This window comes from Octopus sinensis, linkage group LG2, assembly GCF_006345805.1.
Source record: "Octopus sinensis linkage group LG2, ASM634580v1, whole genome shotgun sequence".
Lineage (NCBI taxonomy): Eukaryota > Metazoa > Mollusca > Cephalopoda > Octopoda > Octopodidae > Octopus > Octopus sinensis.
In genome coordinates, this window is record NC_042998.1 from 61,364,588 (window position 1) to 61,391,001 (window position 26,414).

At 38.0% G+C, this 26,414-nt stretch overlaps 1 protein-coding gene and 1 long non-coding RNA gene across 2 annotated transcripts in view; one reads left to right on the forward strand and one right to left on the reverse strand.

Annotated features, from left to right (window-relative positions):
* The window catches only part of LOC115224769, a 218,008-nt gene that overhangs the window by 62,020 nt on the left and 129,574 nt on the right, over positions 1-26,414 (reverse strand). The window contains exons 34-37 of the mRNA XM_029795680.2: positions 23,991-24,119; positions 17,478-17,615; positions 8,174-8,315; positions 5,105-5,168 (exon numbers count right to left, since the gene is read on the reverse strand). Of these exons, the coding sequence (XP_029651540.2) occupies positions 5,105-5,168; positions 8,174-8,315; positions 17,478-17,615; positions 23,991-24,119 (473 nt within the window). The remainder of the gene's footprint in view (positions 1-5,104; positions 5,169-8,173; positions 8,316-17,477; positions 17,616-23,990; positions 24,120-26,414) is intronic.
* Positions 8,667-24,508, forward strand: LOC118768037. The gene is made up of 3 exons (XR_005003961.1): positions 8,667-8,676; positions 13,947-13,949; positions 24,421-24,508. It is a non-coding gene; the product is annotated as an uncharacterized LOC118768037 (long non-coding RNA).

The following is a 26,414-nucleotide window of genomic DNA, read 5'->3' on the forward strand; positions in this document are numbered from 1 at the left end:
CGATATGCTGTACTTGAGAAGATTCATCAAGCCAAGTGAAATCATAGTTGTGGCCAAGCCAGTGTCACATAACTGGCACCTGTGCCAGTGGCACATAAAAAAAACCCATTACACTCTCAGACTGGTTGGTGTTAGGAAGGGCATCCTGCCATAGAAGCCATGCCATATCAGACTGGAACCTGGTTCAACTATCTGCTTTACCAGTTCCAGTCAAACCATGATCATGATCATGATCACACACACACACACACACACACATACACACACACACACACACACACACACACACACATACACACACACGTGTACACACATATATATCATGATAATGATGAGGGCTCACAGAAAACACCTTTAAAGCCTGTTTCATTCAACATTTTTACACAATCTGTAACAGTAGTAGAAGAAATGTTACATCATATAAATAATCCTACCATCAAGTATTTAAAGAAAGTGTCTAAAATGGACAAGGCACAAGGTGTAATCTGTAGTAACAGAAAAACTGCACATCCTGTCTGCAATTAACATCTTAAACTCAAGAGAGGAGACACTTGCCCCAATCTTGCTTATATGGGAAAAAATTCAGTCTACAATTATTAAAATATACTCCTTCCCTGGAGAATTCCATCCACAAACAGGATAACAGTAACATCTTTCCATAATAATCACTACACCATTATCCTAATCAACACCATCATTACAATTGCTCCTCCCCTTTTTACAATGATTTCCTTATTTTCCTTATCATCATTATCAGAATCATTGTAAGTATCAGAACACATACATACATGCATGTATACATACATACATACATACATACATACATACATACATACATACATATATATATATACATACATACATGCATTTATTCATTCATTCATACATACATGCATACATACATACATGCATTTATTCATTCATATGTACATACATACATACATGCATGCATTTATTCATACATACATACATACATACATACATAAATACATACATACATGCATACATACATGCATACATACATACACACACACACACACACATACATACATATATACATGATGGCCGTCCACTTGTGACCGAGGAAGACCATTGCCGACCTTCAGGAACATTGTGCGCTCTAGGACTAACTTATATTTTGCATTTGCGGCTCCGTAGGTGACTAATGAGCCCTGCTCTTGACAAGCATACACGACTGCAAACATTGCAGACCAAGCTTTCCCCATTCACTATACGAGCCGTGCGCTTTCGCGCAGCTCACCTAAGTTCTTCATGCTGGATACGTGCTCTCTCAAAAGTGCTGATCCCCTCCTTAACCTGCTTCCTCCATCTGTGGCAATGACAGGCATTGTTCTTCTAGTCAGTGTCCTGCATATCAAAGGCCTTTAACGAGGATTTGACACAGTCCTTAAATCGCAGCCTTGGTTTCTGCCAGAGTCTCCTTCCATTCACAAGTTCTCCATAGAGCATCTGCTTAGGAATCATTCTATCCTCCATTCTGATAAGGTGTCCAGTTCAACGCAACCGGTGCTTGTGTACCATTGCCTCAATACTCAAGATATCAGCTGTCCTCAGGATCTGTGTGTCTGGAATTTTTGAGGTCCAGCCAACATTGAGAATGTGTCTGAGACATCTCGGATGAAAACGTTCAAGGACCCTTACCTGACGTTTGTACAGAGTCCATGTCTCACATGAGTAGAGAAGCGATGTCAGTACACAAGCACGGTACACAGCAACTTTTGTTCTCCTTGCGATGCCATGTTGGGACTAGACACGAGACTGAAGAGACCGGAAGGAATTTGTTGCTCTCTGCAACCTGAAAGATATTTCCTCATCCAGGGAGCAAGAACGGCTGAGTGTGCTGCCCAGGTAGACAAACTTGTCTACTACCTTCAGAATTGTTCCTTCAACCAAGGTAGCTGGTTCTATATATGGATTTCCTCGTGCAGGCTGGAACATTACAACAGTCTTGTCCAGGCTAATGCTGAGTCCAAATGCCCTGCAAGAAGCAGAAATGCAATTCATGAGTATTTGCATGTCATCCACTGTATGAGTGACTAAGTCACAGTCATCTGCATAAAGGAGGTCACAAATAATAGACTGGGAAACCTTTGAATTGGCAGCAAATCGGCAAAGGTTAAAGAGGCGGCCATAAGATCGATATCTGACATATATTCCCAGAGAGCTAACCTTAACAAAAGCATGAGTAAAAGTAGCAGCAAAGTACAAAGAAAAGAGAGTTGGGGCAAGGATGTCACTCTGCTTAACACCATTCTCTACAGGAATGGGTCCTGCCATGGCACCACCAACATTGACCCTGCATCTGTTTTGCTGTGAAAATCATATCCATTGTCCCTCTACCAGATCGGAAGCCACATTGAGATTCAGATAGGACATCATTTACGAGACACCCATTCAGACGGGTAAGAAGAATATTTGCCAGAACCTTGCCAGCAGCTGATAGTAGAGCAATACCTCTGTAGTTACCACACATTGTTCTGGCTCCTTTTCCTTTATATAGAGGAAGAATAATTGCATCCTTCCAGTCCTTAGGGATTGCACCATCCCTCCAAACTGCACTAATAAGTTCATGAAGGGACTGCGTGATGCAATTACCACCAAATCACAAGACCTCAGCACAAATTCCATCCTTTCCAGGTGCCCTACCAAGATTCAATTTACTTATTGATGTCATTACTTCATGTATTGATGGCGAGGAGTCTAAGGAGTCAATGATAGGTCTTTGTTTCATAGTATCAATCACTGTTTCATCCACAACTGACTCATGGTTTAGGAGTTCAGAGAAGTGTTTGATCCAGCAACCTGTGATTTCTGTTGATTTAGTAAACAGAGTGGAAGACTCCTTGGAAAACAAAGGAGCTGATGTGGAGCTCTTAGGTCCATAAGCTCGCTTCATAAGATGGTAAAGCTTCTTGCTGTCATTTGCATCAGCAGCAGCCTGAACATCACGAGCAAGATCCTCCCACCAAGTGTTCTGCATCTTCCTGAGAGATCGCTGCAATAGTGATTTTACACTGTTATAGTGGGCAAGTGCTAGACTTTGCTGCACAGTAGACAGTTCTCTGTGCAGCAACACACTGTGGGCATGGCGCTTCACCACTAATAGTCATTGAATACATACATACATACATACATACATACATACATACATACATACATACATGTATAATGTGATAATGAAAGTCACAATTCTTGTCAAATACAATTACCGAGGGTTTCCTGGTCAAAACATGAATATATTTTGCCATTTTTGAAGCTGAGTAAAAGATTTTTTTTAGTTGCTTATCTAAGCAGATGCTATTTAAACAAGGGGTGCTGATAAGGAAGAAGACAAAAAGAAAAACACAAAGGAAATACATACATACAAACATACACGAATATATACACATATACATACATACATAAATACATACATACATACATACGAAAAAAGACCATGCATGGCTATGTTTCTCGTAGACTTTAAGAAGACAGTAACATTAACATGAAGCGAAGCTTCTTTTGGACGCATAATTGTCACATTACATCCCACTTTGATGGCTATGCGTTTGCAATCCAAGAACAGGAGATTGCTGTTAAATACCTAATCAACAAAAGAGACAGTGAAACCCTTGGAGTTCCAAGATGCAACTGTGAATGTAGATTATGTCACATTTCTGTGGAAGACATCACACATGGGATTAACAGCTGCCCAAAATTGTCATTAAGGGGCTACTTCCTTATGGGACATGACATTGTCTCAAAAACAATATACAATGCCATTAGGCAAAAAGACTGTCCTAGAATAAATATAGAGAATTCCCCTGTTATTGAATACATACACAAATACCAGCACAAGAAATACTGGTATAACATTCCCCTCAAAACATCTATCAACTGTAAATATAACAGGCCAGATATTGTTTGGGACAACAATATGTACCGTCAAGAGGTTAGCTGTCCTGCTGATGAGAATATTTCTTTGAAAATCAAAATAAAAGATGATAATTACGGACAACTGCTTCAAAACCTCCAGCTTTTATATCCGGATTACAAATTCACATTTATACCAATAATAATTGGAGAACTTGGTTTTGTACGTAAATGCCTAACTGTCATTCTGGATAAGCATAAATTTTCAGGAAACGAATTCAACCAACAGACTCGGACATTACAAATACAATTTGTAAGCAGAACAGTAAAATTATGCAAGACTTTTCTCAGGTTTAAAATGTGACATTACTTTTGTTATCAACATTCCAATGATGGAGCTTTGTATTTTTGTTAGAAACCAGCTCCTTCTTTAGAGGAAGAATTTAAATGATTAAATACAGAAGAGACATGTTTCTCGTAGACTTTAATTATTACAAGAAAAGTAATAATTAGCAATTAATGCAATCTTCTGTATCATATAATAATTAAGTTGAAAAATGTATGATGCTTTGTTTTATTCTTATATGTTGATTGCATTCATGTTTTAAGTTATTTGTCAATAGACATGGTTCCAGGTTCAGTCTCACTGCATGGCACCTTGGGAAAGTGTCTTCTAGTATAGCCTCAGCCTGACCAAAGCCTTGTGAGTGGATTTGGTAGACGGAAACTGAAAGAAGCCCGTCGTATATATGTATATACATATGTATGTGTGTGTATATGTTTGTGTGTCTGTGTTTGTTCCCCCAACATCGCTTGAAAACCAATGCTGTTGTGTTTACGTCCCCGTAACTTAGCTGTTCAGCAAAAGAGACCAATAGAATAAGTACTAGGCTTACAAAGAATAAGTCCTGGGGTCAATTTGCTCGACTAAATGCAGTGCTCCAGCATGGCCACAGTCAAATGACTGAAACGAGTAAAAGAGATATCTTCGATTTCTAATTGAGAGGAGAGGAGAGACAAATGTGATCACTGACACCCATGTTCCTCAATAAGAAAAATATATAAACAATGTTAGTGAAGTAGGGTCGCTATCAACAGCAACAATCATGACTTTAGCTTGATGGTAGCTTATCTATTATTTTATAGTTTTTCAAAATATAAATGAGTCTAGCAAAGTATTAATTTTGAAGATCAGAGAAAAATGAGGTGAAGGAAACAGCGAAATACTTACACTTGTGCAACACTGATGTAATTGTTTGTGTAGTTAACTGCCAGAGTAATGACAGCTGGAAGACCTGACAATGATATTTACAGAAACAAATATGAATCTTTAGATAATAATTAACTTTTGAAATCATAAATAAATGATATGTGAATTGATTTAGTTTAGTATGTTTTTGCCCAGAAAATTAGCCAGTTCAAAAGGAACCGATATTTCATTTCTTACCACACACAATTCACTTCTTGCCATTTGCTCCTTTGGTTTCTAGAAATAGCTACGACTAATATGCTATTTTGATCCTATCAATTATGCTTTAGAGGGCTGCAAAAAGTGGAAAATCATGGAAGTTCTGGACACTGGTAAGAAGACAGAATGACATGGATGACAACAGAAATTCACTCTCCTCAACTATTATTTGGTGAAAGTGCATAACAGGTAACTCTTGGGTTCCCTCTGGAGACAAGATCAGACTGAAGTTGTAGGACAGTGATCTTTTCACTCAGGATTTAACGCTCCTGGTATTGTAAATTTGGATTTTACAGTAAAACAGATCTGTAATCTAAGTTTGAGTTGTTTTAAGCAACAACACTTTAATTTCTAGTTTCAAAAGTATCTTTAAAGATGGTAGGATCTATAATGGGGTAGAGCAGTGATTGCCAAACTTTTTCAGACTGCCACCCACTTGGCACCCATACAACATTCCTAGTGTCTCTCTCAAACACTCACCACCACAAACACAGACCTCTTTCAGCTGTGAATACAAAACAACTATATTTCACAAATAAACTTAACCCATTGTTTTGTTGCTTTTACAATACGAAAGAGTAAATTTACATCTCACTTGTAAATACTTTATTTTCATATTTTTAATACGATGGATATACATTGTGCAGGGAAATTAGCTTCTCAACATCTGGCTGAAAGGTTCTAAAAAGTAGTTTTAGGTCATCACATTCGATACTGAAGCTCTGCTCTACGAAATATGATGTTGGGACAGCAATAGACTACATCTTGGCTTTGTTCTTCAGAGCAGGGTAGCAATCAGAAATGTATTTCTGTAATCAAAATTCTTGATGTGATTTTTTAAACTTTGGCCTCAGCTCAGTGTCATTTAACTTTAAGTGAAACCACTATTCATGTTTCCTCATTGCTGATATCTTGGTAAAGTAACTAAAAATAATATCCTGAAACCTGTCAGACATGTCTCAGTACAGCTCATCCAGGTGTGAACAATACACTTGAATGCCATCTTCTGGTGTGCACTTTTCCTTCTCCAATTCAGAGAGTCTCAGAAACTGGAGGCTTATGTTACATTTGAATGGTTGGTTTTACTTTGGTATGGTTTAACCTAATTTCCTTGCAGTTGCAAGTAAACTTCATTGAACTTTGTGAATATATCTGCCATGTAAGCAATGCCATGCTTGATATTTCTTGGTTCATCACAAAGAACAGAATAAACAGTTCTACATTTAAGAGATGAGGAATTATGTATATTATTTACATTTGATGGATATTTGTGTTAACAACAAACAAGATGAGGACAAATATCTATCAAATGAAAATAACGAACAGAATAAGAGTCTCAACAACTGTTTTAAAAAGGGAATAGAAACTTCTAGGCAGTTCCCCTTTGACAGCCATTAAATTTCTGTGTGCAAGAGTTGAAACAGTGAGGAATTGTGAGCATGTGTGTTGATTTTATTTACTGCTGTGATAACAGTGCTCATTGATTTGTTAAGTCCACAACTTAGGTTATTTGCAACCAGGTGTTGCCTGAGGATTATAGAGTGTGCACTAGACATGCTAGGTATAACTTTTACAATAAACTGATGAAGCTGCAATGACAACCTACCATCGATGGTGTCCCTTCTATTGCTCAAACACAAAATATTGATTCCTCTTGTGTATCTGTTTCTAGTTGTCTTACAAATTATTACTCTTGAACAAAATGTTAATCTTTTACAAAGCAAACATAAGCAAGAAATATACTTTTATTGTTTGGCAAGGGCGACTAATCTCGCCAAGCAAGCCAAGTTTGGAGGTTCTAAGTAGGTTGCACTATTTATTTTCAATGCTATAATATTCCACATTTTAAAACATTTGTAGTATGCCTTGTTAGAAAAAAAATTCCATACGTCCATTTCATTTTGATTTTCATAATTAAAATCTGGAAACCCCACCACCAAAAAATAAAAATAAAAACAAAAACAAATTACGATTCATGTATGATAGCCTTTCGAAAAATGTTTTCTGAAAGAATACGGATTATAAGTTTTCAAAATGTGGAAAAAATACATGATGAAAAAATGCCATATGTTCAGTGTCATGTTTCGTCTTTTTGGGGAATTCTCTTGTGAATTTTATGACCAGCTTTGTTAGAGAACTTTTGTTGTTTTTCAAATTTATTTTTGTTCTTTGTTCTTTAAGTTAGTTTTACTAAACACTATTTTTTAAACTTGAGTGTACCATTGAAAAATAGACGCTGGCAAGGCCATCCATAACTCCCTTATTGCGCTGTTTTTTTCCAGTGCCCACCCCACCAGATCTTTCCACTGCCTCTTGGATCTTTCCACTGTCTCTGGATCTTTCTACTGCCCCAAGGGGATGGTAACACCCACTTTTGGAACCACTGAAGGGGATTCGTGATATAGAGCCCCTTCCTGAGATATTTTACTGCAGTGATTGATTTTCAATACTTTCTGCAACATTAGAACAGAATAACAAAATCGAGAAAAATAAATTGAACTCTTACTAGGCAACATCCACTTTGATAATGTCAAAAAACATGGTTAATAATGTTTAGTTTAGTGTCCTGAGTTCAAATCCCAACAAGGTTAACTTTTCCTTCAAAATTTTTGGTTCAATGAAATGAATACAATTGTCTGGATCATTCAAGAGAAATTTTTGCCATCAACTAACATTCATGTACAAATATTAAACACAAAGAAATGTGTGTACGTGTGTGTATGTGTGTTTGAGAGAGAGAGAGAGAGATAGCGTATGTGTGTGTGTGTGAGAGAGAGAGAGAGAGATAAAGTGACCCGAAAATAGAAAACTGAAGATAGAAATTATACCTACCCCAGGCCAAAATTGAACTCACGATCATAAAATATTTTTCGTTCAGTTCCAAATTTTTATAATCTGTATAATCATGAAAAGCTTCGATACCCATCCACATGACAGTTGCTGTAAGGGAGTAGTGTAACAGAGCAGCCACAGCCTTGAATGACAACAACAACAACAATAAAGGTTTCTAACATTGACATATGTTTGGCTTCAAATATATATTGTATTTCAGGGGTAGGGGTGGAGGTGGGGTAAACTATATTGATATCAGTAATAGTTTTATATTTTATAGTTTTGAATCCAGAAAGTTGAAAATTAAAATAGAATCTTCTGAAATTTCAACACAGAACATGGGAACACATATTTCAGTACAGCAAAGATGATATCATTCTCTTAACGTGGGAACGCAGGTTGCCATCGTTCAAATTTTTGAATTTGAATTTCTATAATTTTGAATTTCTATGCATCACTTTTCATTTTGTACTTGACAAAAACAGGCAAGCTGTTGAAATATTGTTCAAACCAATAAAATATCTATTGTAATGTCATTGTGCTCTACATATTGTCTACTTACCTTTGTAAGGAGTTATGTTAATCCTTTTAAAATTATAATGATAATAATAACGATAATAACTACAATAATAATAATAATGATAATAATAATAATAATAATAATAATAATAATAATATAAAATTTTGGTACAAGGCCCCATAGAAATGAAAGCAAGATTGATCTCAGCAGATTTGAACTCAGAATGTAAGAATGGATGAAATCTTTGAAATTTTGGTCTCGTTCATGGCTTTCACATCCAAACCCAGTTATCTGAGGCCACTGAGCAGGCGACTCTGCTTCGAGAGTGACCCCAATCCACATGCATTTATACATTCTATTGTTGAGGCTGCCATGTTGGCTAAAAGATGATGAAGAGAAAGGGAAACAGACTACTTAACTATTTCGTGGTACCAGTGACTGAATGACTTGGTCTCCATAGGGTTTTGAGCTTCCTTAGGGAAATCTGTTAGAAGCCTACAGTTGGCTCTTTCATTAGGACTTCACACAGCATCAGGGAAATCTTCCCTCAGTATTTTGTATGCCTCCAAGTCCAATTTTATTATTTTCAAATTTTGTGGCTCTTTGGAAGTGCTGGTCATGATAACTTATCCCTCTATTTCAGCATTTTCTTTATCTCTCTATATATATAAACGGCAAAATGTGTGTGTGTGTGTGTGTATCCTTTATACAAATCCACAATTTTTCAGTTAGAGGGCTCGCACTTTCTATGGTCATTCAAAACCATCCAAGGGTGGTTGTGAAGATCTTTTCATTTCCCCAGTTACCCCTGAAAGCCATTAAAAAAAAAATCGATAAACCGACCCCTTATGTTTCAGGTAACAAAAGTCTTTAATACAAGGGATGTAACTCCAGCAGTTTAATCTAAAGATATTAAACCATAGCAAGCGAAATAACTCTTTAAAACTCTGCATTTCTCTCCCTTTGTTACGTATCACACCTCAATAGTGTACCAGACAAATTTATCCAATTTAGGACCGGAACTTACCCGGATTTCTGGATTTTCCAGTTCCCCAGAGAATTTCTAAACATTTGCTTAAAATCTCTATATCTATAAATGGCAAAATGTCTCTTTTTGATTGGACGGCGATAATTTTACACCTGACAGTTTGATGTGCATGCACATTTGCAGACAGTCTGTATGACTCTGTGCATTTTTGTGTTTTGCAAAGACACGTTATCATGTATTTTGGCTTTCAAACGTGCACGCTTGTTTGATTTGAGAAATGCAGGGAATAATTAATGAGTTAGACCAAGTGAATGACAAGAGAGCGGGATTTTCATGAAAGACCAAATATGCTTGACTAGCACTAGACCCAACAACGCTGGGTCATAGTGCTAGTGTGCTATAAAGAGCATCAGCTTTTTGTTTGTATCCCTAACCAGCAAAATGTTTGGACTGGAGATGTTTTGTGGACGTTGTGTTTGTGCATCAGTCTACTGTGTTTTTTTTCTTTCAGTTGAGATGTGTATTGTTGTTGCTGGCGGTGGTGGATTTGTCCATGTGGGTGTGGTTTCCACAATGCTGTCACAATTGTGCGGCTTGTTCGGAGCTGATGCATCTTTTAAAAACTTCTGTGTCTATTCTTTTTACATGTTAGGTTGCCTCACAAGATGGTATACCATGTTGGGGATATCTGATGCAGGAAGAAGTCGAAGTATGTTTGCATGTGTCTAACCCCATGTGTTTGAAAAAGCTGGAAAGCGAGGGAGGGTAACAGAGATGTAGTTTGGTTGAATATTTTCCTGTGGTGTGGGGCCTCAACCCAAAAACGTGACTGGTATGTTACTTTATCAACCCTGGAGGGATGAAAAGAGTCAACTTTGCATTTCATCCTTCCAGGGTTGATAAATTTAAGTTCCGGTCAAGTGGTGAGGTCAATGTAATCGGTTAACCTCCCCTCCTTGATAATTTCTGGCCTTGTACCAAAATTTGAAACAATAACAACAATAAATATTTGCTGTCTGATTAGATGGAATGGTTTAAAGAGATACAACAAACTTCAAAGAATGTTGAACAGGAAGCTAACACAGACATGTAGAAGGGCTAACTTAGAGGTGAGGGTAAGATGTTGAACATGAAACAAAATGCAATTTGACAAGTTAAAAAACTGATCGTTTATTACATGGTATTTCCAATTATAAAAATGGATGTCATCATTTAGCAATAAATGAAAGAACGCAAGGATGATCAATGCAAACATTAACCCATATGATGCCAACCTGGCTGAAACCACCTCTGGTTCTGTAGTACAAATGTCTTGTTTTCAAAAGTTCTGAATTAAAATCTTCCACCAAACCTTAGTCACAATTTATGTTCCTAACTCTAGCTTAATGATAACCAAGTTATTTTACTAAATTCCTTGTTAAATTTAGAATTAATTGAAAGAAACATGGAGCATCTCAACAGAAATATAGTAACAACAGGATTAAATGTAACATTTATTGAGACAACTTGAATTCGAATGGATTAAATCTATTTGAAGTAAAAGACTGTTGAACATAATATTTAATATAAGAAAAATATCTACTTGCTAAAATATGCTTCTACTTACCTTACAAGCAGTTGTTATTTTTAAGGCATAAGGGTGCATCCCGATGAGGAAGATGATATTAACAACACTTAAAGAAATGCACTGGCATATCAAAATCTTTGAAGACAAACATTTCCGCAGTTCTCTGAATAACAGAAAAAGAAATGATAATATACACACACACAAAAGTGGCAAGCTGGCAGAAATGTTAGCACACCGGACGAAATGCTTAGCAGTATTTCGTCTGTTTACATACTGAGTTCAAATTCTGCTGAGGATGACTTTGCCTTTCATCCTTTCGGGGTCAATAAATTAAGTAATATAATATTAATAACCTATAAAGGTCTAAACTTGCTAGCCACTCTATTATTATCATTATTATTATAAGTAATATTAATGATACTTAAATTTATATATTACTAGGTCATGTTATGTTCATTTTTGAATGACGTGTAATGTGATGAATATTTCAGAAATAGATGCCATAGTGTTAGGTCCAGCTGATGAGCTTAAGTATGTTTTACATACAGAAAGTGAGATTAATTGATCCTGGAATATACATTACTTTTGTATTCAATGCAAGGTAAGCCTATTTCTGTTATGTTTATCACATCCACCATGCATAGTTTTATAGTGAGTAAATTGTGGTTTCAGAGAGATATCTCTGTTATGCAAGTGGTATTTTAATACCCTTCTGTATTTTGTTTATATGTGTGTGTGTGTGTGTGTGTGTGTGCGTGTGTGTGTGTGTGTGTGTGTGTATTAGGTTATTTGTGTTAGCGGTTGGAATAAACGTCTAAGGGATAAGAATATCCATTTAACTACAGGTATAAATTACCTATGTTAACCCTGGGCATACATATGCAAACATATTATGCTTATAGGATACAAGCAATGACAAAAATAAACATGAGTTTATCAGGAATTAAATTTAAATTCAGCAGAAAATGGAGAAATATTGATCAACAACAATTGACTAATATCGATTATTACTTTTTAATAGAAGTTTTTGCATTCCAGGGCATTTGTCTGCCTATAGTTGCACTGTCTCACTTAATTGTGTTGTTTTGGGGGCATATCCCACCTCCAAAAATTGTGAAATTTTTTTTGGAAAAATTTCTGAATTTTTACCAATTTGTGGCGATTGTTTTGAAGCTATGTTCCTGCTGCTGTGTCCCTGTTCACTTTTGGACAACCTGTTGGCCGGGAGTACAAGTTGGTCGGAATTGTGTGTTGCTGTGTTTTGAAATGTTTCCTGAACTTTTTCTTCAAAGCATGGCGAAGAAAATGAACACTGTGTTGGAGTGGGAAATCATTCCACCCAAGCAATGGTTAAAAGACTTAGAGGAAAGAATGGTGGTGTTGAGGACCATCACTCGACACCATCGCGGTCTTTCCGAAGAGAGAAATAGAAAAAGAGTTGTCAGAACATCTGCCAACTATTAAGTTTATTTCCAGGGGTGTTAGATATGCAACGGTGTGGTTGCTATTTGACACCCCTGAGGTGGCTGGCAAATTTGCGAACCAGCCCTTAGAAGGGCAAAAGATTCTGTTTCTTCCCACATATTGAGGGAAAAAATTAACAAGAGCTTGGGTCTGTGGGCTGCTACTGGGCATTGACCTGGAATGGATAGAGGACACTATCTGCTGGAGTCTGGCAGCAGATCTGCTGGCAGCAGGCCAAAGTTTTTAAATGTGAAATTGTTGCCAGCAGCTGACTGGGTGGGGTTAAAACCGCTTTTGACCCTATGGACCTGATCAGATGCTAAAGATCTGGTATTTCCAGATCTTTTGAAAATGGCCGGTTGCAGGTACCCAGTGATACTTGTGGGACGCCCCACCCCCAATGTCACTTGTACCTGGAATTAGGCCATATTAAGAACTGCCCCCAGGACCAAAGTAAGGTCCTGGAGTAGTTAATAAAAGTAGCACTCCCTCCTCCTTTGGAGGGAGAGGTGGAGGCATTCGAGGAGGTGGAGACCTCCTCGAAATAAGGGAAAAAAAGGAAGAAGGTGGGCAGCAATGGTTGCCCACCGAAGGACCCCAAGACTACAGGAGGGAGGGAAGATCCTCCAGATAAAGCGGAGGAACTACACCCTCCTGTAGCACAAGGGAGAAACAAAAAAGAAGACGACGAAGAATGGGACATTGTTGGCAGTTAGTAGTACACTAACTAGAAGTAAGGTATACAGAATATGGTAGATACCTGATGGAAGGTATTTACTTGGTTCCACGTCTCTGAACAGTTTCCAGGAAGTCAATGTCCTTAGCAAGATAGGGGTTCCAGACTGGTGATGTAAATTTGTATGTTTTGCTTCATGTATGCATTTTCATGCATATAGTTGCATCTCTAGACATGCTCGTATATATTTAAATGATAAAGTTTTGTAAAGTTTTACAGATTTTTACAGTTCCACTGATGGATTGGATCCGTTGTCCACATATTAGTTTTCTTCTTTCTGGTTTTGAGCAGCCTAATTTCTTAAGATTGGTATTTAGGCAGTGTGTTACATATCCCAAGGTCCCAATAATTATAGGTATGTATGTAAGCAGTATAGTGTACCAAATATCTATGTGTATGGTAAACGACTTGATGTAGTTGATCAGTTTGTCTACCTGGGAAGCACTATATATAGATATGGCGATTTGGATGATGAAATTCCATATAGAATTAGGAAAGCAAGTGCTGCTTTCAGAAGGCTAGAAAAGCGCCTCTGGAGTTGATGAGACATATGCAGAAAGACAAAGATAAAGGTGTACAAGGCATGTGTGCTCCCTTCTCTTCTCTATGCCTGCGAGACGTGGGTTACATATCGATACCACCTTAAACAACTGAAATTTCCATCAGATGTGCCTCAGATGGATCTATAGCATTAAGTGGAAGGACCGCATCCGTGATCTTGAAATATTGGAAGGCTCTCGGTGTGAAAGTATAGAAGCTCTTGTGTTAAAGCAAAGGCTCAGATGGAGTGGTCATCTGGTCAGAATGAAGGATTCAAGGATGCCAAAACAACTCTTTTATGGAGAATTAGCTAAAGGAGAACGACCTCCACATAAACCAAAAAAGAGGTATAAGGACTTGCTAAAGGCTTCCTTAAGAGATGCTTACATCTCTCCTGACACATGGGAAGGCATAGCTATTGATCATAGCAGGTGGAGAAGGATTGTGCATGAGGGGACAGCCACTTTTGAGAAATCACGAGTTGCACATGAGAAAGTAAGGAGGGATGTCAGGAAGGGCATCGCTGTTACACTTCCAGAAGGGAAGGGTCTTCCTTTGATGCTGACATGCAATGTCTGTGCAAGACCCTTCCTCAGTGAAGCTGGACTCAAGAGTCATCTTCATAGTTATAAAACGAGACAGATGAGTGACAACCTGGTCACTGGTGGTGGTGTAACACACCATACTAATCATGTCTGTCGGGCATGTGGAAGAGAGTGTAATTCGGCGGGAGGACTTAAACGACATGCAAAGGTACATGAAGCCCAGTTACAACTACAGCCAGCTATTACCAGTGAAGGTTTTAGTTGCCAATTTTGTACAAGACATTGTAGATCTTTAGCTGGGCTAAAAAGTCACATTCGATCACAGCACCAGTAACAGTTAAGCTTCATGCAATGGCCATACTCGATAACAAGGAGGCAGCCACAATGTATGTATGTATGTATAGACCATTGCTAACAATATGTCAGGAAGACTTAGATTACTGTTTAGGGTCAGGTGATACTGACTAACTTTAAGCAAATGCTGACATTCTACAAATCTCAAGTCAGTTCCAAAATAGAGTACTGCTCACATCTATGCAAGGGTGTTGCCTCTATCTACACACACACACACACACATATATTGTAGACCACACTCAAAAGAAGTTGATCTGGAAGAATGGTATCAAGCTTAACTCACCAACACACTATAGCAACTTGCTTACCATTATACTGCATAAAAATAGTAAATATCAATACAGTAGTAGTAGTAGTAGAGACAGAGTCATTACTGTCACTACTTTATTGGTCTGTAATTTTCTGAATTAACAAGCTATAGACTAAACACACATGATAGACTTCCCTCATCCCTAAACCTATCTCTTTTTTATGTCATCCTTATTGTGAGTCACTCAAAAAATCTACACTACAGTTTTTGTCCAGTCAATCCTCATCAGAGTGACAACTTTTCGAAATTGTCTGTTCATTCATGGTTTTTCCTGTAGACATCAAACCCACATTGATCTTACCAGCCTGTGAGAACCCGACAAAGTGATGGATGCTGTCTCTCAGTATTTAAACAGTTTTTAAAAGAAAATAGAAATTGAAATGCTTACTTGATATAACCATAAAAGATTGCTGTAAGAATGTGTAAGACTAATGATATTCCACAGCTAATGTGAGACAAACAAATAAGTGTTGCTCGGGGGCATCCTGAAACAGACACAAACGACAACATATTAACTCACCCTCCACTTCATTTCATCTGTGTCAATCAATATAAATCATAAGTGGATATAGCATTGATGTAGAAAACGAGGACTACAGTAAACTGCATTAGAAACAATGTATTATTGGGCTTTCTTCTATTATGTGTTACACAACTCTAATATGAATTTTCACTGCCTTCATAATGTATATCAGGTTGAATAAAAAGTTGAACCATGAAGAATTTGTACCGGATTTTGGCAGAGTTTTGAATTTTTTGAAAAAATTTTCTTGCAATTGTCTGATAATAGAGACATAGACTTGCCCAAATGCATCAATAAATTAACATTGATATTTTTTTCAATGTTGTTACAATCATCTGAAATGGAACTGTCAAAGAGTGATATTCGAGCAATTTTGCTATTCAACTTCAAAAAAGGACGTACAGCAGATGAAAAAATGTTCTTTGCAGTTGCTGGAGCAAAATGAAGCACCAGAAACCTTCTCTAAACCCAAGCTCTTCAAAAAGAAGGTAATGGTGATTGTTTGGTGGTGTACTGCTGGACTCATCCACTATAACTTCTTAAAACCCAGCAAAACCATTACTGCAGAAACATATTGCCACGAAATTGCCAAAATGAAAAACTGCAATTCCTTCATCACAGATTGGTCAACAGAAACAGGCCAATCATTCTTCATGACAATGCTTGACCTCATGTTTCACTGACAATTCTCCAGAAGTTGAGGGAACTTGGCTACAAAGTTCTTCCCCACCCAGCTTATTCCCCAGATTTTTCTCCTGCAGACTACCACTTTTTTAAGCACCTTGATGGTTTCCTGCGAGAGAAGGAGTTCAAAAATCAAACCAATGCCGAAAGTGCATTCAAAGAGTTCATTAGCTCCAGAACTCCAGATTTTTATGTTAGCAGAAGAAACAAACTTGTAACTCGTTGACAAAAATGTGTTGATTTCAATGGTACTTATTTTGATGAACAAAATTTCCTCATTCTTGAAATATATTGTGATGAGTTTTATGTTTTAAAACATTGCTTACTTTTTACTCAACCTGATATATAAGACATCTAAGTAGAGGCAGAATGTACCACCAATCCATAGATTTTTAGCTTAAATTCAATGAAGATATAACTTTGTACAGGTATTGGATACATGTCCTTTATTGACATGAAAGTCTCAGGCAGAGAAATCCAATGAATGGAGAGGAATCACGAAGAGGCCAAGGGTTTAACATCTGATCAACGATCATGTTTAATGTGCTATGGAGGTTTGTTATACCTTAAATATGACTCTGTTAGTTAGACAACACAATAAATTTCAAAACCAGGAGAAATGATTCTGCCTCCCTCCAATTCATATCAATGCTGGAGGAATTCCTATGCATTTCATTGAAAACGGTAGTTTGATACCTCTAAAAGGTACCATCCTGAATTCAAACTAATAACAGAAATAGCAACAAGAACAGTGCTGTCTTACCATTTATCAACCCTAATAAAATTAAAACTCTTGATATATTATCAAAAAAAAAAAAAAGCAAAATTCTCTTATCCCCCTATAATCAATTTTTAAATATTGTAATCTCATATATCTAAAAATCACAAATGCAACTCTCATTTCAATCAAAAATTTAAGGATAACAATACAATAATCCCTATTAATATTTCTATAATACCAACCAACACAAAGTCCAGTAGGTGTGTTAGTATATACAACTCTTTAAAATCATTGATACATAAATGTAACTGCTGAATTACTGGTAATTATGACTTGTCATATTGTTACCAACCAGTAGAGTAAAACTTGTAAGGTGGTTACAGGAACAAACTACTTTCTCTCCAGGCACATAGGTGGATGTTTTACAGCCATTTGTTGACCAACGGGGTTTCTGATCAGAGGATTCATCCCAATAAGCACACTGTTGGTTCTGAAAAAATAGAAAAATTAAAATTTTGATAATTTATTTAATCAACTTGCTTTGTAATTAGAATACATGTTTATTATTATGTCTACCTATTTGACATAGAAAACATCAGAACAGACCATTGTCATTTGTATTTGGTTATTATTAACATTGTAATTCCCATATCACAGGCTGGGACAGTTTAGCGGACCATTCCATCTCATTTATAGATTTACTCTTTTACTTGTTTCAGTCATTTGACTGTGGCCATGCTGGAGCACCACCTTTAGTCGAGCAAATCGACCCTAGGACGTATTTTTTGTAAGCCTAGTACTTATTCTATTGGTCTCTTTTGCCGAACCGCTAAGTTATGAGAACGTAAACACAACAGCATTGGTTGTCAAGCGATGTTGGGGGGGGGGGGACAAACTCACACACATACGACAAGCTTCTTTCAGTTTCCATCTACCAAATCCACTCACAGGGCTTTGGTTGGCCTAAGGCTATAGTAGAAGACACTTGCCCAAGGTGCCATGCAGTGGGACTGAACCCAGAACCATATGGTTGGTAAGCAAGTTACTTACCACACAGCCACTCCTATGCCTATGTATATTCTTATAATTTACACTGCATCCTATATTCTTATACTTGTTTCAAATCTACTCAGGGCTTTGTTCCACCCAAGGCTATAGTAGAAGACACTTGCCCAAGGTGCCATGCAGTTGGACTGAACCCACTCCCATACCTATATATATATTTCGAGACAAAGTTTCTGAAAATGTTAAGATTAAGAAAGAAAACTTCTTACAGAGTAGAATGGTGTGAATCTTTAGGAAGGAATTTCACAAATTGTGTGTAGGCTTTAATAAATGTATAAATGCTTTCAGTTTTCAATGTCATCCAGCACATGTTATGGCTGTTGTATGAAAGTGCTTGCACATTTATTAGAGCCTACACACAATTTCTTAAATTTCTTCCTAAAGGTTAGTACCATTCTACTCTCTAAGAAGTTCTTTTCTTAATCATAATTTTTTGAAAAATTCTTTTTCTAAATATTATAGCTGTAACAAGAAATTTCCTAAATTATATATATATGTATGTATATATATATATATATATATATACAATTGCAGCATGGAAGGTGTTTATAAGCCATTTAAGAAACACACAAAAGCCGTTCGATTCACTTCAACATTTAAGTTTAATTTGTCAAAATATTTTCGTCGCTAAAATCCGCGACGTGTTCACTGACAAAAACCCGTGCTGCATCCTTTGTCAGTGAACACGTCGCGGATTTTAGCGACGAAAAATATTTTTTTGACAAATTACTTAAAGTGAATGAACGGCTTTTGAGTGTTTCTTAAATGGCTTATAAACACCTTCCACACTGCAATTGTTTTCGTTTCAGCACACGATCTCAGATCAAATTACTTGCTATGCGAGTACAACTCCGTAATATATATCTTTATATATAAAAGTGAGGTTGTGTGCTGTCTGTCTCCTACGATTTAGATTCCTAACTACTCCCACATTTTGCGGTGCAGTTTAACCAAAACCGGTATCTTATAGTCGTGATTCATATCAAGCCCTTCTGGGTATTAGCGCGTGTCTACGATGAGTCTACGATGAGTCTACGATTAAAAAAAAAAATTACCATAATTTTTTCCATTTTAATGCATTTTTTTCGCTATTATATAAGGGAAGTAACTCTCTAAAAATGTCTACGATGAGTCAACGATTTTTTAAAAAAATTAGCATCATTTTTTTCCATTTTTTATGCATTTTTTTGCTATTTTTTGGCTATAACTCTCTAAAAATGCTTATATAGTTATTTCCCTTACAAACCCGAGCAACGCCGGGTGATACTGTTAGTATATATATATATATATATATATACACATACATACATACATACATACATACATATGTACACTGCTATTATTCCCTAAGGGCTAATACAGCTTATTTTGGAAAATCGCCTCATCAGTTGAGGATTCTGCCTACTACATCGATTATTCTATGAAAAACATACCTATATCATCATAGGAACTATACTCTTAGAAACTTTTCGAGAAAATTACAGAGAATTTTTTCAGATGGATGGATAACTGAAGAGATGGGGGCATGGATTTCCACCGCGACATCCGAAACTCAGAGCTTTATCATGGCTACCGAATAATTGTCACATATTACATTTACAGATATACATATATATATCATCATCATCATCATCAGCATCGTTTAGTGTCCGCTTTCCATGCTGGCATGGGTTGGATGGTGCAACTGGCGTCTGGGAAGCCAGAAGGCTGCACCAGGCCCAGTCTGATCTGGCAATGTTTCTACGGCTGGATGCCCTTCCTAATGCCAACCACTCCATGAGTGTAGTGGGTGCTTTTTACGTGCCAGACGAGGCTGGCAAACGGCCACGATCGGATGGTGCTTTTTATGTGCCATCGACACGGAGGCCAGGCGAGGCTGGCAAACAGCCACGATCGGATGGTGCTCTTTACGTGCCACCGGCACGGAGGCTAGGCGAGGCTGGCAAATGGCCACGATCGGATGATGCTTTTTATGTGCCACCGGCACAGAAGCCAGTCGGGGTGGAGCTGGCAACAGCCACGTTCGGATGGTTCTCTTATGTGCCACCGGCACTGGTATCACAGCTACAATTTCCATTCATGTTGATCGATTTTGATTTTTGATTTTGATTTTGATTTCACTTGCTCAACAGGTCTTCAAAAGTAGAGTTTTGTGTCCCAAGAAGGAAAGGTATGCATAAGGGACTGAGGCCATGGGTTATGGTCTCACTTGTCCTGCTGGGTCTTCTCACGCACAGATACTTCCAAAGGTCTCGGATCTCTAGTCATTTCCTCGGTGAGACCAAAAGTTCGAGGTCGTGCTTCACCACTCATCCCAGGTTTTCCTGGGTCTGCTCTTCCACAGGTCCCTCACCGCTGGGTGTGGCACTTTTCACACAACTATCTTCATCCATTCTCGCCCACATGGCCATACCAGCGCAAAACATCTCTCTGCACACCACAACTGATGCTTCTTAGGTCCAACTTCTCTCTCAAGGTACTTACACTATGTCTAGTATAATATATATATATATATATATATATATATATATATGTAGGGGGAGAAACTAGAAGTAGTTGATAGTTTCCGCTACCTAGGTGACCAAGTTAGTAGTCGAGGTGGATGCTCAGAGAGTGTCACCACTAAAATACGAACAGCCTAGGCAAAGTTTAGAAAGCTTCTACCCCTACTGGTGACAAAGGGTCTCTTACTCAGAGAGAAAGGTAGATTGTACGACACATGTGTGTGAACTGCCATGCTTCATGGTAGGGAAACATGCGTAGGCTTGAAAGAAATGAAGCTAGCATGATCCGCTGGATGTGTAATGTCAGTGTGCACACACGACAGAGTGTAAGTGCCCTCACAGAAATGCTTGACATAAGAAGCATCGGATGTGGCGTGCAAAAGAGATGTTTGCACTGGTATGGTCATGAACTATGGATGGATGAGGAGAGATGTGTGAAGAAGTGCCATCCCAAACAGTTGAAGGAATCCGGGGTAGAGGTAGACCCAGAAAAACATGAGATGAAGTGGTCAAGCATGACCTTTGAACCTTGGGCCTCACAGGGGCAATGACAAAAGACTGAGATCTCTGGAGATATGCTGTAACTGTGAAGACTCAACAAATAACATGAGTACATGGCTGTTTCCTGCACCAGTTTCACATAGCAGCCCCAGCCCATCCAAAGTATCTTGGATCGTAGAACAGCTTGCTGTGCTTACTTTGGATCATAAGGCAACCTGCTGTGCTTGAGGAGACCTACTGAGTCAAATACATCATCAAAATATATATCAAATGGAAATTCTAGTTGTGATACCTGTGCCAGAGGCACGTAAAAAGCACCAACCAATTGTGGCCACTGCCAGCCTTCCCTGGCACCTGTGCCAGTGGCACGTAAAAAGCACTCACTACACTCATGGAGTGGTTGGCATTCAGAAAGGGTATCCAGCCTGTTAGAAACCCTGCCAGATAGACTGGAGCCTGGTGAGCCTCCTGGCTTCCCAGACCCTGGTCAAACCGGGCATCCCAGGCTAAACATAGAAAAACAGACGTTAAACGATGATTTGATGATGATGATGATGCATGTATGTATGTATGTATGTATATATATATATATATATATATATATATATATATCAATATATCTATTCTATCTATCTATCTATATCTATCTATCTATATATATATATATATATATATATATATATGTATGTGTATATATATATTCCTGGTTTTAAGGGTATTGTGAAAGGCCTGATTGGAGGCCCAACTTTCCAAATTCTTAGAAAAAGCTGAAGTACTGCTGCAATAAGTGTGTGAATCTGGGAGGGGAATATATAGAATAAGATCGTAATTAACCAATCCTCCTTTTACCCAAAGCCAGGAACTTTTCAGCAAACTCTCATATATATGGAAATGTGGAGTATATCCCTCAACGAAGTGAAGATGATGTTTCTGGAACTCTAGATTCGTGCATTGTACCTTGTTTAACAGAGACTACCTATGTATATCAGGGATCAGAGCACAGATGATACTGAAAGCTAAACTCAACTACATTCACAGCAAAATTTCTTTTTTCTACTCTAGGCAAAAGGCCCAAAATTTTGGGGGAGGGGGCCAGTCAATTAGATCGACCCCAATATGCAACTAGTACTTAATTTATCGACCCTGAAAAGCAAAGTCGACCATGGCAGAAATTGAATACTACTAAGGAATGCTAACGGACAGCCTTAATCAATACATATTCTTTTTACTAAGCATTTGTGGAGGGGGCCAGTTGTAGCTAACGTTTACTCGACCCAGTTTGCTGCCTTTCATCATAACCCATATTTTTTTGCTAACTTCTGCCAGGCCACAGGCCTGAATTGTGCTGGCGGGTGGCCAGTGATTGCTTACAGTCTTCTGGGACCAGGACGGAGTAGTGATGACAGATTCCTGGCAAAGGGTACCACAATTGCAGGAGCCTATTATGCTTCACTTTTGAGGAAATTAAGAGAAGTTATCAAAATCAAGAGGCGGGGCAAGATCAGCAAAGTTATCCTCCTCCTGCAGGACAACGCTCCGTTCACAACTCGCTTGTCGCCAGATCAGAAGCACAGGCGTATGGCTATGAACTCCTCCCCCATCCCCCTACTTTCCTGACCTTGCACCCTCTGATTTTCACCTCTTCCCAGTCATGAAGTTGTTTTTTGAAAGGAAGAGCGTTTCCCAGATGATGCAGCCTTGATTTCTGAAATCACGTTGAGGTTGGAGGACCAAGCTGGGGTCTTCTACAAAAACGGTCTCCAGAGCTGCATCAAGCAATGGAAGAAATGCGTAACTCTGGGTGGTTCCTATGTAGAAAAAGACTAATAACTGTGCCAAGTTTCGTTGCTCTACTGCTATGGGAAGTGGGTCAGAGGCATTACTTATTGAACGCCCCTCGTATATAGAATAAGATCGTAATTAACCAATCCTCCTTTTACCCAAAGCCAGGAACTTTTCAGCAAACTCTCGTATATATGGAAATGTGAAGTATATCCCTCAAAGAAGTGAAGATGATATTTCTGGAACTCTAGATTCGTGCATTGTACCTTGTTTAACAGAGACTACCTATGTATATCAGGGATCAGAGCACAGATGATACTGAAAGCAAAACTTAACTACATTCACAGCAAAATTTCTTTTTTCTACTCTAGGCAAAAGGCCCAAAATTTTGGGGGAGGGGGCCAGTCAATTAGATCGACCCCAATATGCAACTAGTACTTAATTTATCGACCCTGAAAAGCAAAGTCGACCATGGCAGAAATTGAACTCGGAATGTAAAGACAGACAAAATACTACTAAGCATTTTGCCCAGTGTGCTAACGTTTCTGCCAGTTTGCTGCCTTAATCACAACAAATATTCTTTTTTACTTTAGGCACAAGGCCCGAAATTTGTGTGGAGGGGGCCAGTTGATTAGATCAACCCCAGTATGCAACTGGTACTTAATTTATCGACCCTGAAAGGATGAAAAGCAAAGTCGACCTCAGCGGAATTTGAACTCAGAACGTAAAGACAGACGAAATACCACTAAGCATTTTGCCCGGCATGCTAACATTTCTGCCAGCTCACTGCCTTAATCACTGCAAATATACCACTAAGCATTTTGCCCGGCATGCTAACATTTCTGCCAGCTCACTGCCTTAATCACTGCAAATATTAATGCATTTATGCTTCTGCTGCTGCCGTGGTCTGTATTTTCTTCAGGAGGAATCAGAGAGAGCCTTCAAATAAAACATTGACAACATTTACAACAACACAAACAACAGCTATTATAAATATAATACTTAGCTGTTACCTGATATACTGAATTGAATGATACGGTTACTGGTTCATTGAGGTTAGTTATCTGAATGTTAGGAATATTTGCAGAAATAATATGACTGGTACTTTTGTTATATTCTTTGGTAGAAGATGTTTGTATCACCTGTAAAGAGAAGTCATCAAATAAACTAATTTATCCAATAGAAGAGTTCAATGCATTTTTAAAGTATGAAACATCTGTGTTGTTGTAAACTGCTGTTCAAAGCTATAAAGCCAGAACACAGTCCTTTTTTCTTTTCTGGCAAAATACACAACACAAATTCATGAAATTCCCCTCTAAATAGGAAATGGACTAGAAGAAGCCATTGCAGTCTTTAAATTTATTGAAATCCAAAAGCAAATAAGATAATAATTAAAAAAAACATACAAAGTCAGAAACCCTGTGTACAAAACTATAATGCCAGGTTGAATAATGTTGCAAAAATGATGCAAAATGGGGAAATTATGATATATTTCAATGATATTCTCATGCAATACAGCAACAATAGTGTGTCTGACCGTCACCTTTCTAAATTACTTCAAAAACATGTGATTTCAGGCTCTCAATCATCTTCTGCTGCAGACCAGTAAAAGATCTTTCCAGGCCTTCTTTATTGTCATTTTGAGTTCACCAACAGATGAATACTGTTTGCCTTCACTGTACACAACGTTCATGAGATAACCCCAGGCATTCTCTAGGGGATTAAGGTCAGGACTTCTTGCTGACCATGTCATGACTTCAACCCCGATTGCATGAAGGAAGTCTAGAGATGCCTTCGTTTTATGAATAGGAGCGTTGTCCTCTTGAAATATGAAGTTTTCTCCACACAGCTTTCTTCCTTCTTTGTCGATGTCAGCTCCGTCCAACATATCGATGTATCACACAGCATTGAAATGGCCATCCTTGATGACAAGTGGCAGCTTCCCAGTGGCAGCTATTGCTCCCCATACCATAAGATCTCCTCCAATACATTTACCTGCCCAGTAATATTTATAACCGTCATCGCTGTCCAAATTCCATTTTTTCTCACCAGAGAACAGAACCCTGGTCCATTTACCATCTCACTGATGCGGCCTAGCAAACTTCAGTGTAACAGCTTTGTGGGAAGGGGACAATAACGGATGTCCTAACCACTTATACGGGTGGAAACCAGGGTTCAAAATCACTCTTCATATGGTGGATATCAAGGCTGATGTTTTGATTTTGAAAACAGAAGAGCAGCATGACTTCTTCACAACTCTGACAATAACCCTTTCATCCTTTTCCGATATAGCCTTGGGAGGTCCACCAGCATGAGCCTTGTAGTAGCTATCAGGATCTTCAGAAAATTGTCCACTAGTGTTCTGCTTTGCTGAATCTTCTCGGCAATCTTCCGGTTACTCATTCCTTTCACTTTCAGAGCAAGGATCTTCTCTTGTTTAATTTCACAAAGCTTTGTAGCTTTAGGCATACTGGAAATGTCATCTGGATCATGGGGAATATGATTGAGTTGAATATTTTCCAAAAGAATCTGGAATGGTAGCTTTATAGTTTTGAAGAGTTGATATGCTAGGGATAAAACATCATGGTCATATAAGTGGTGTTCTTTGTTTCCAGTTTTGCATGAGGACATGTCTAGCCACAAGGAAAGACTACCTTGTTTGAAACAAGAGAGGGTTATCAACTGGAAATCAGGCTCAAGGAATCCTGCCTAGCCTTCACAAGCATGGAAAAATGAATCTTAAAACAATGTTGACATTATATGTTTTTATGTGTGTGTGTGTGTATGCCTGTGTGTGCCTGTACCTGTGTGAGTGTGAGAGAGGGAGAGGAAGAAAGAAAGAAAGAGAGTGTGGGGGAAAGTGAGTGTGTTTGTGTATGTGTGTCTCAAAGAAATTTTTCTTAAGGGACTTGATGTGTTATAACGTAGGGTCCTAATGACAAAATATTATAACTTGACCTATTCTGCATTTGCATTTAATTCATAAATGTTAAAAATATAATTATTTTACTCTACAGCTGTATCAAGTGTATGTATTGATTGAATTTAAACCCAGCCAACTCCTGAATAAATCAGTGAATGTTTTGTTTGTTGATATATTTATATTGGAACAAAGATCCTGAATAAACTAAGGATGTCTGGAGTATTTGTTGCTGTGGGGTCCAAAACAGACCAAAATTCAGATATCAATTGATTTGTTGATGTCACTTCTGAGTGAGATGTGTTTCTAACACACCAAGTCCCTTAGAAGAGGGACAAGTGCTGTTCTGAGTTTGTATATGCATTATTAATGGTACACGTACACACACATACACATACAAACACACACACATATACACCTTTCATCATTTTATCATTTGTCTTTTGCTTGTTTCAGTCATTAGTCCACAGCCAGGCACAGCACAACCTTGAAGAATTTTTGGTCAACGGCTAAGGGG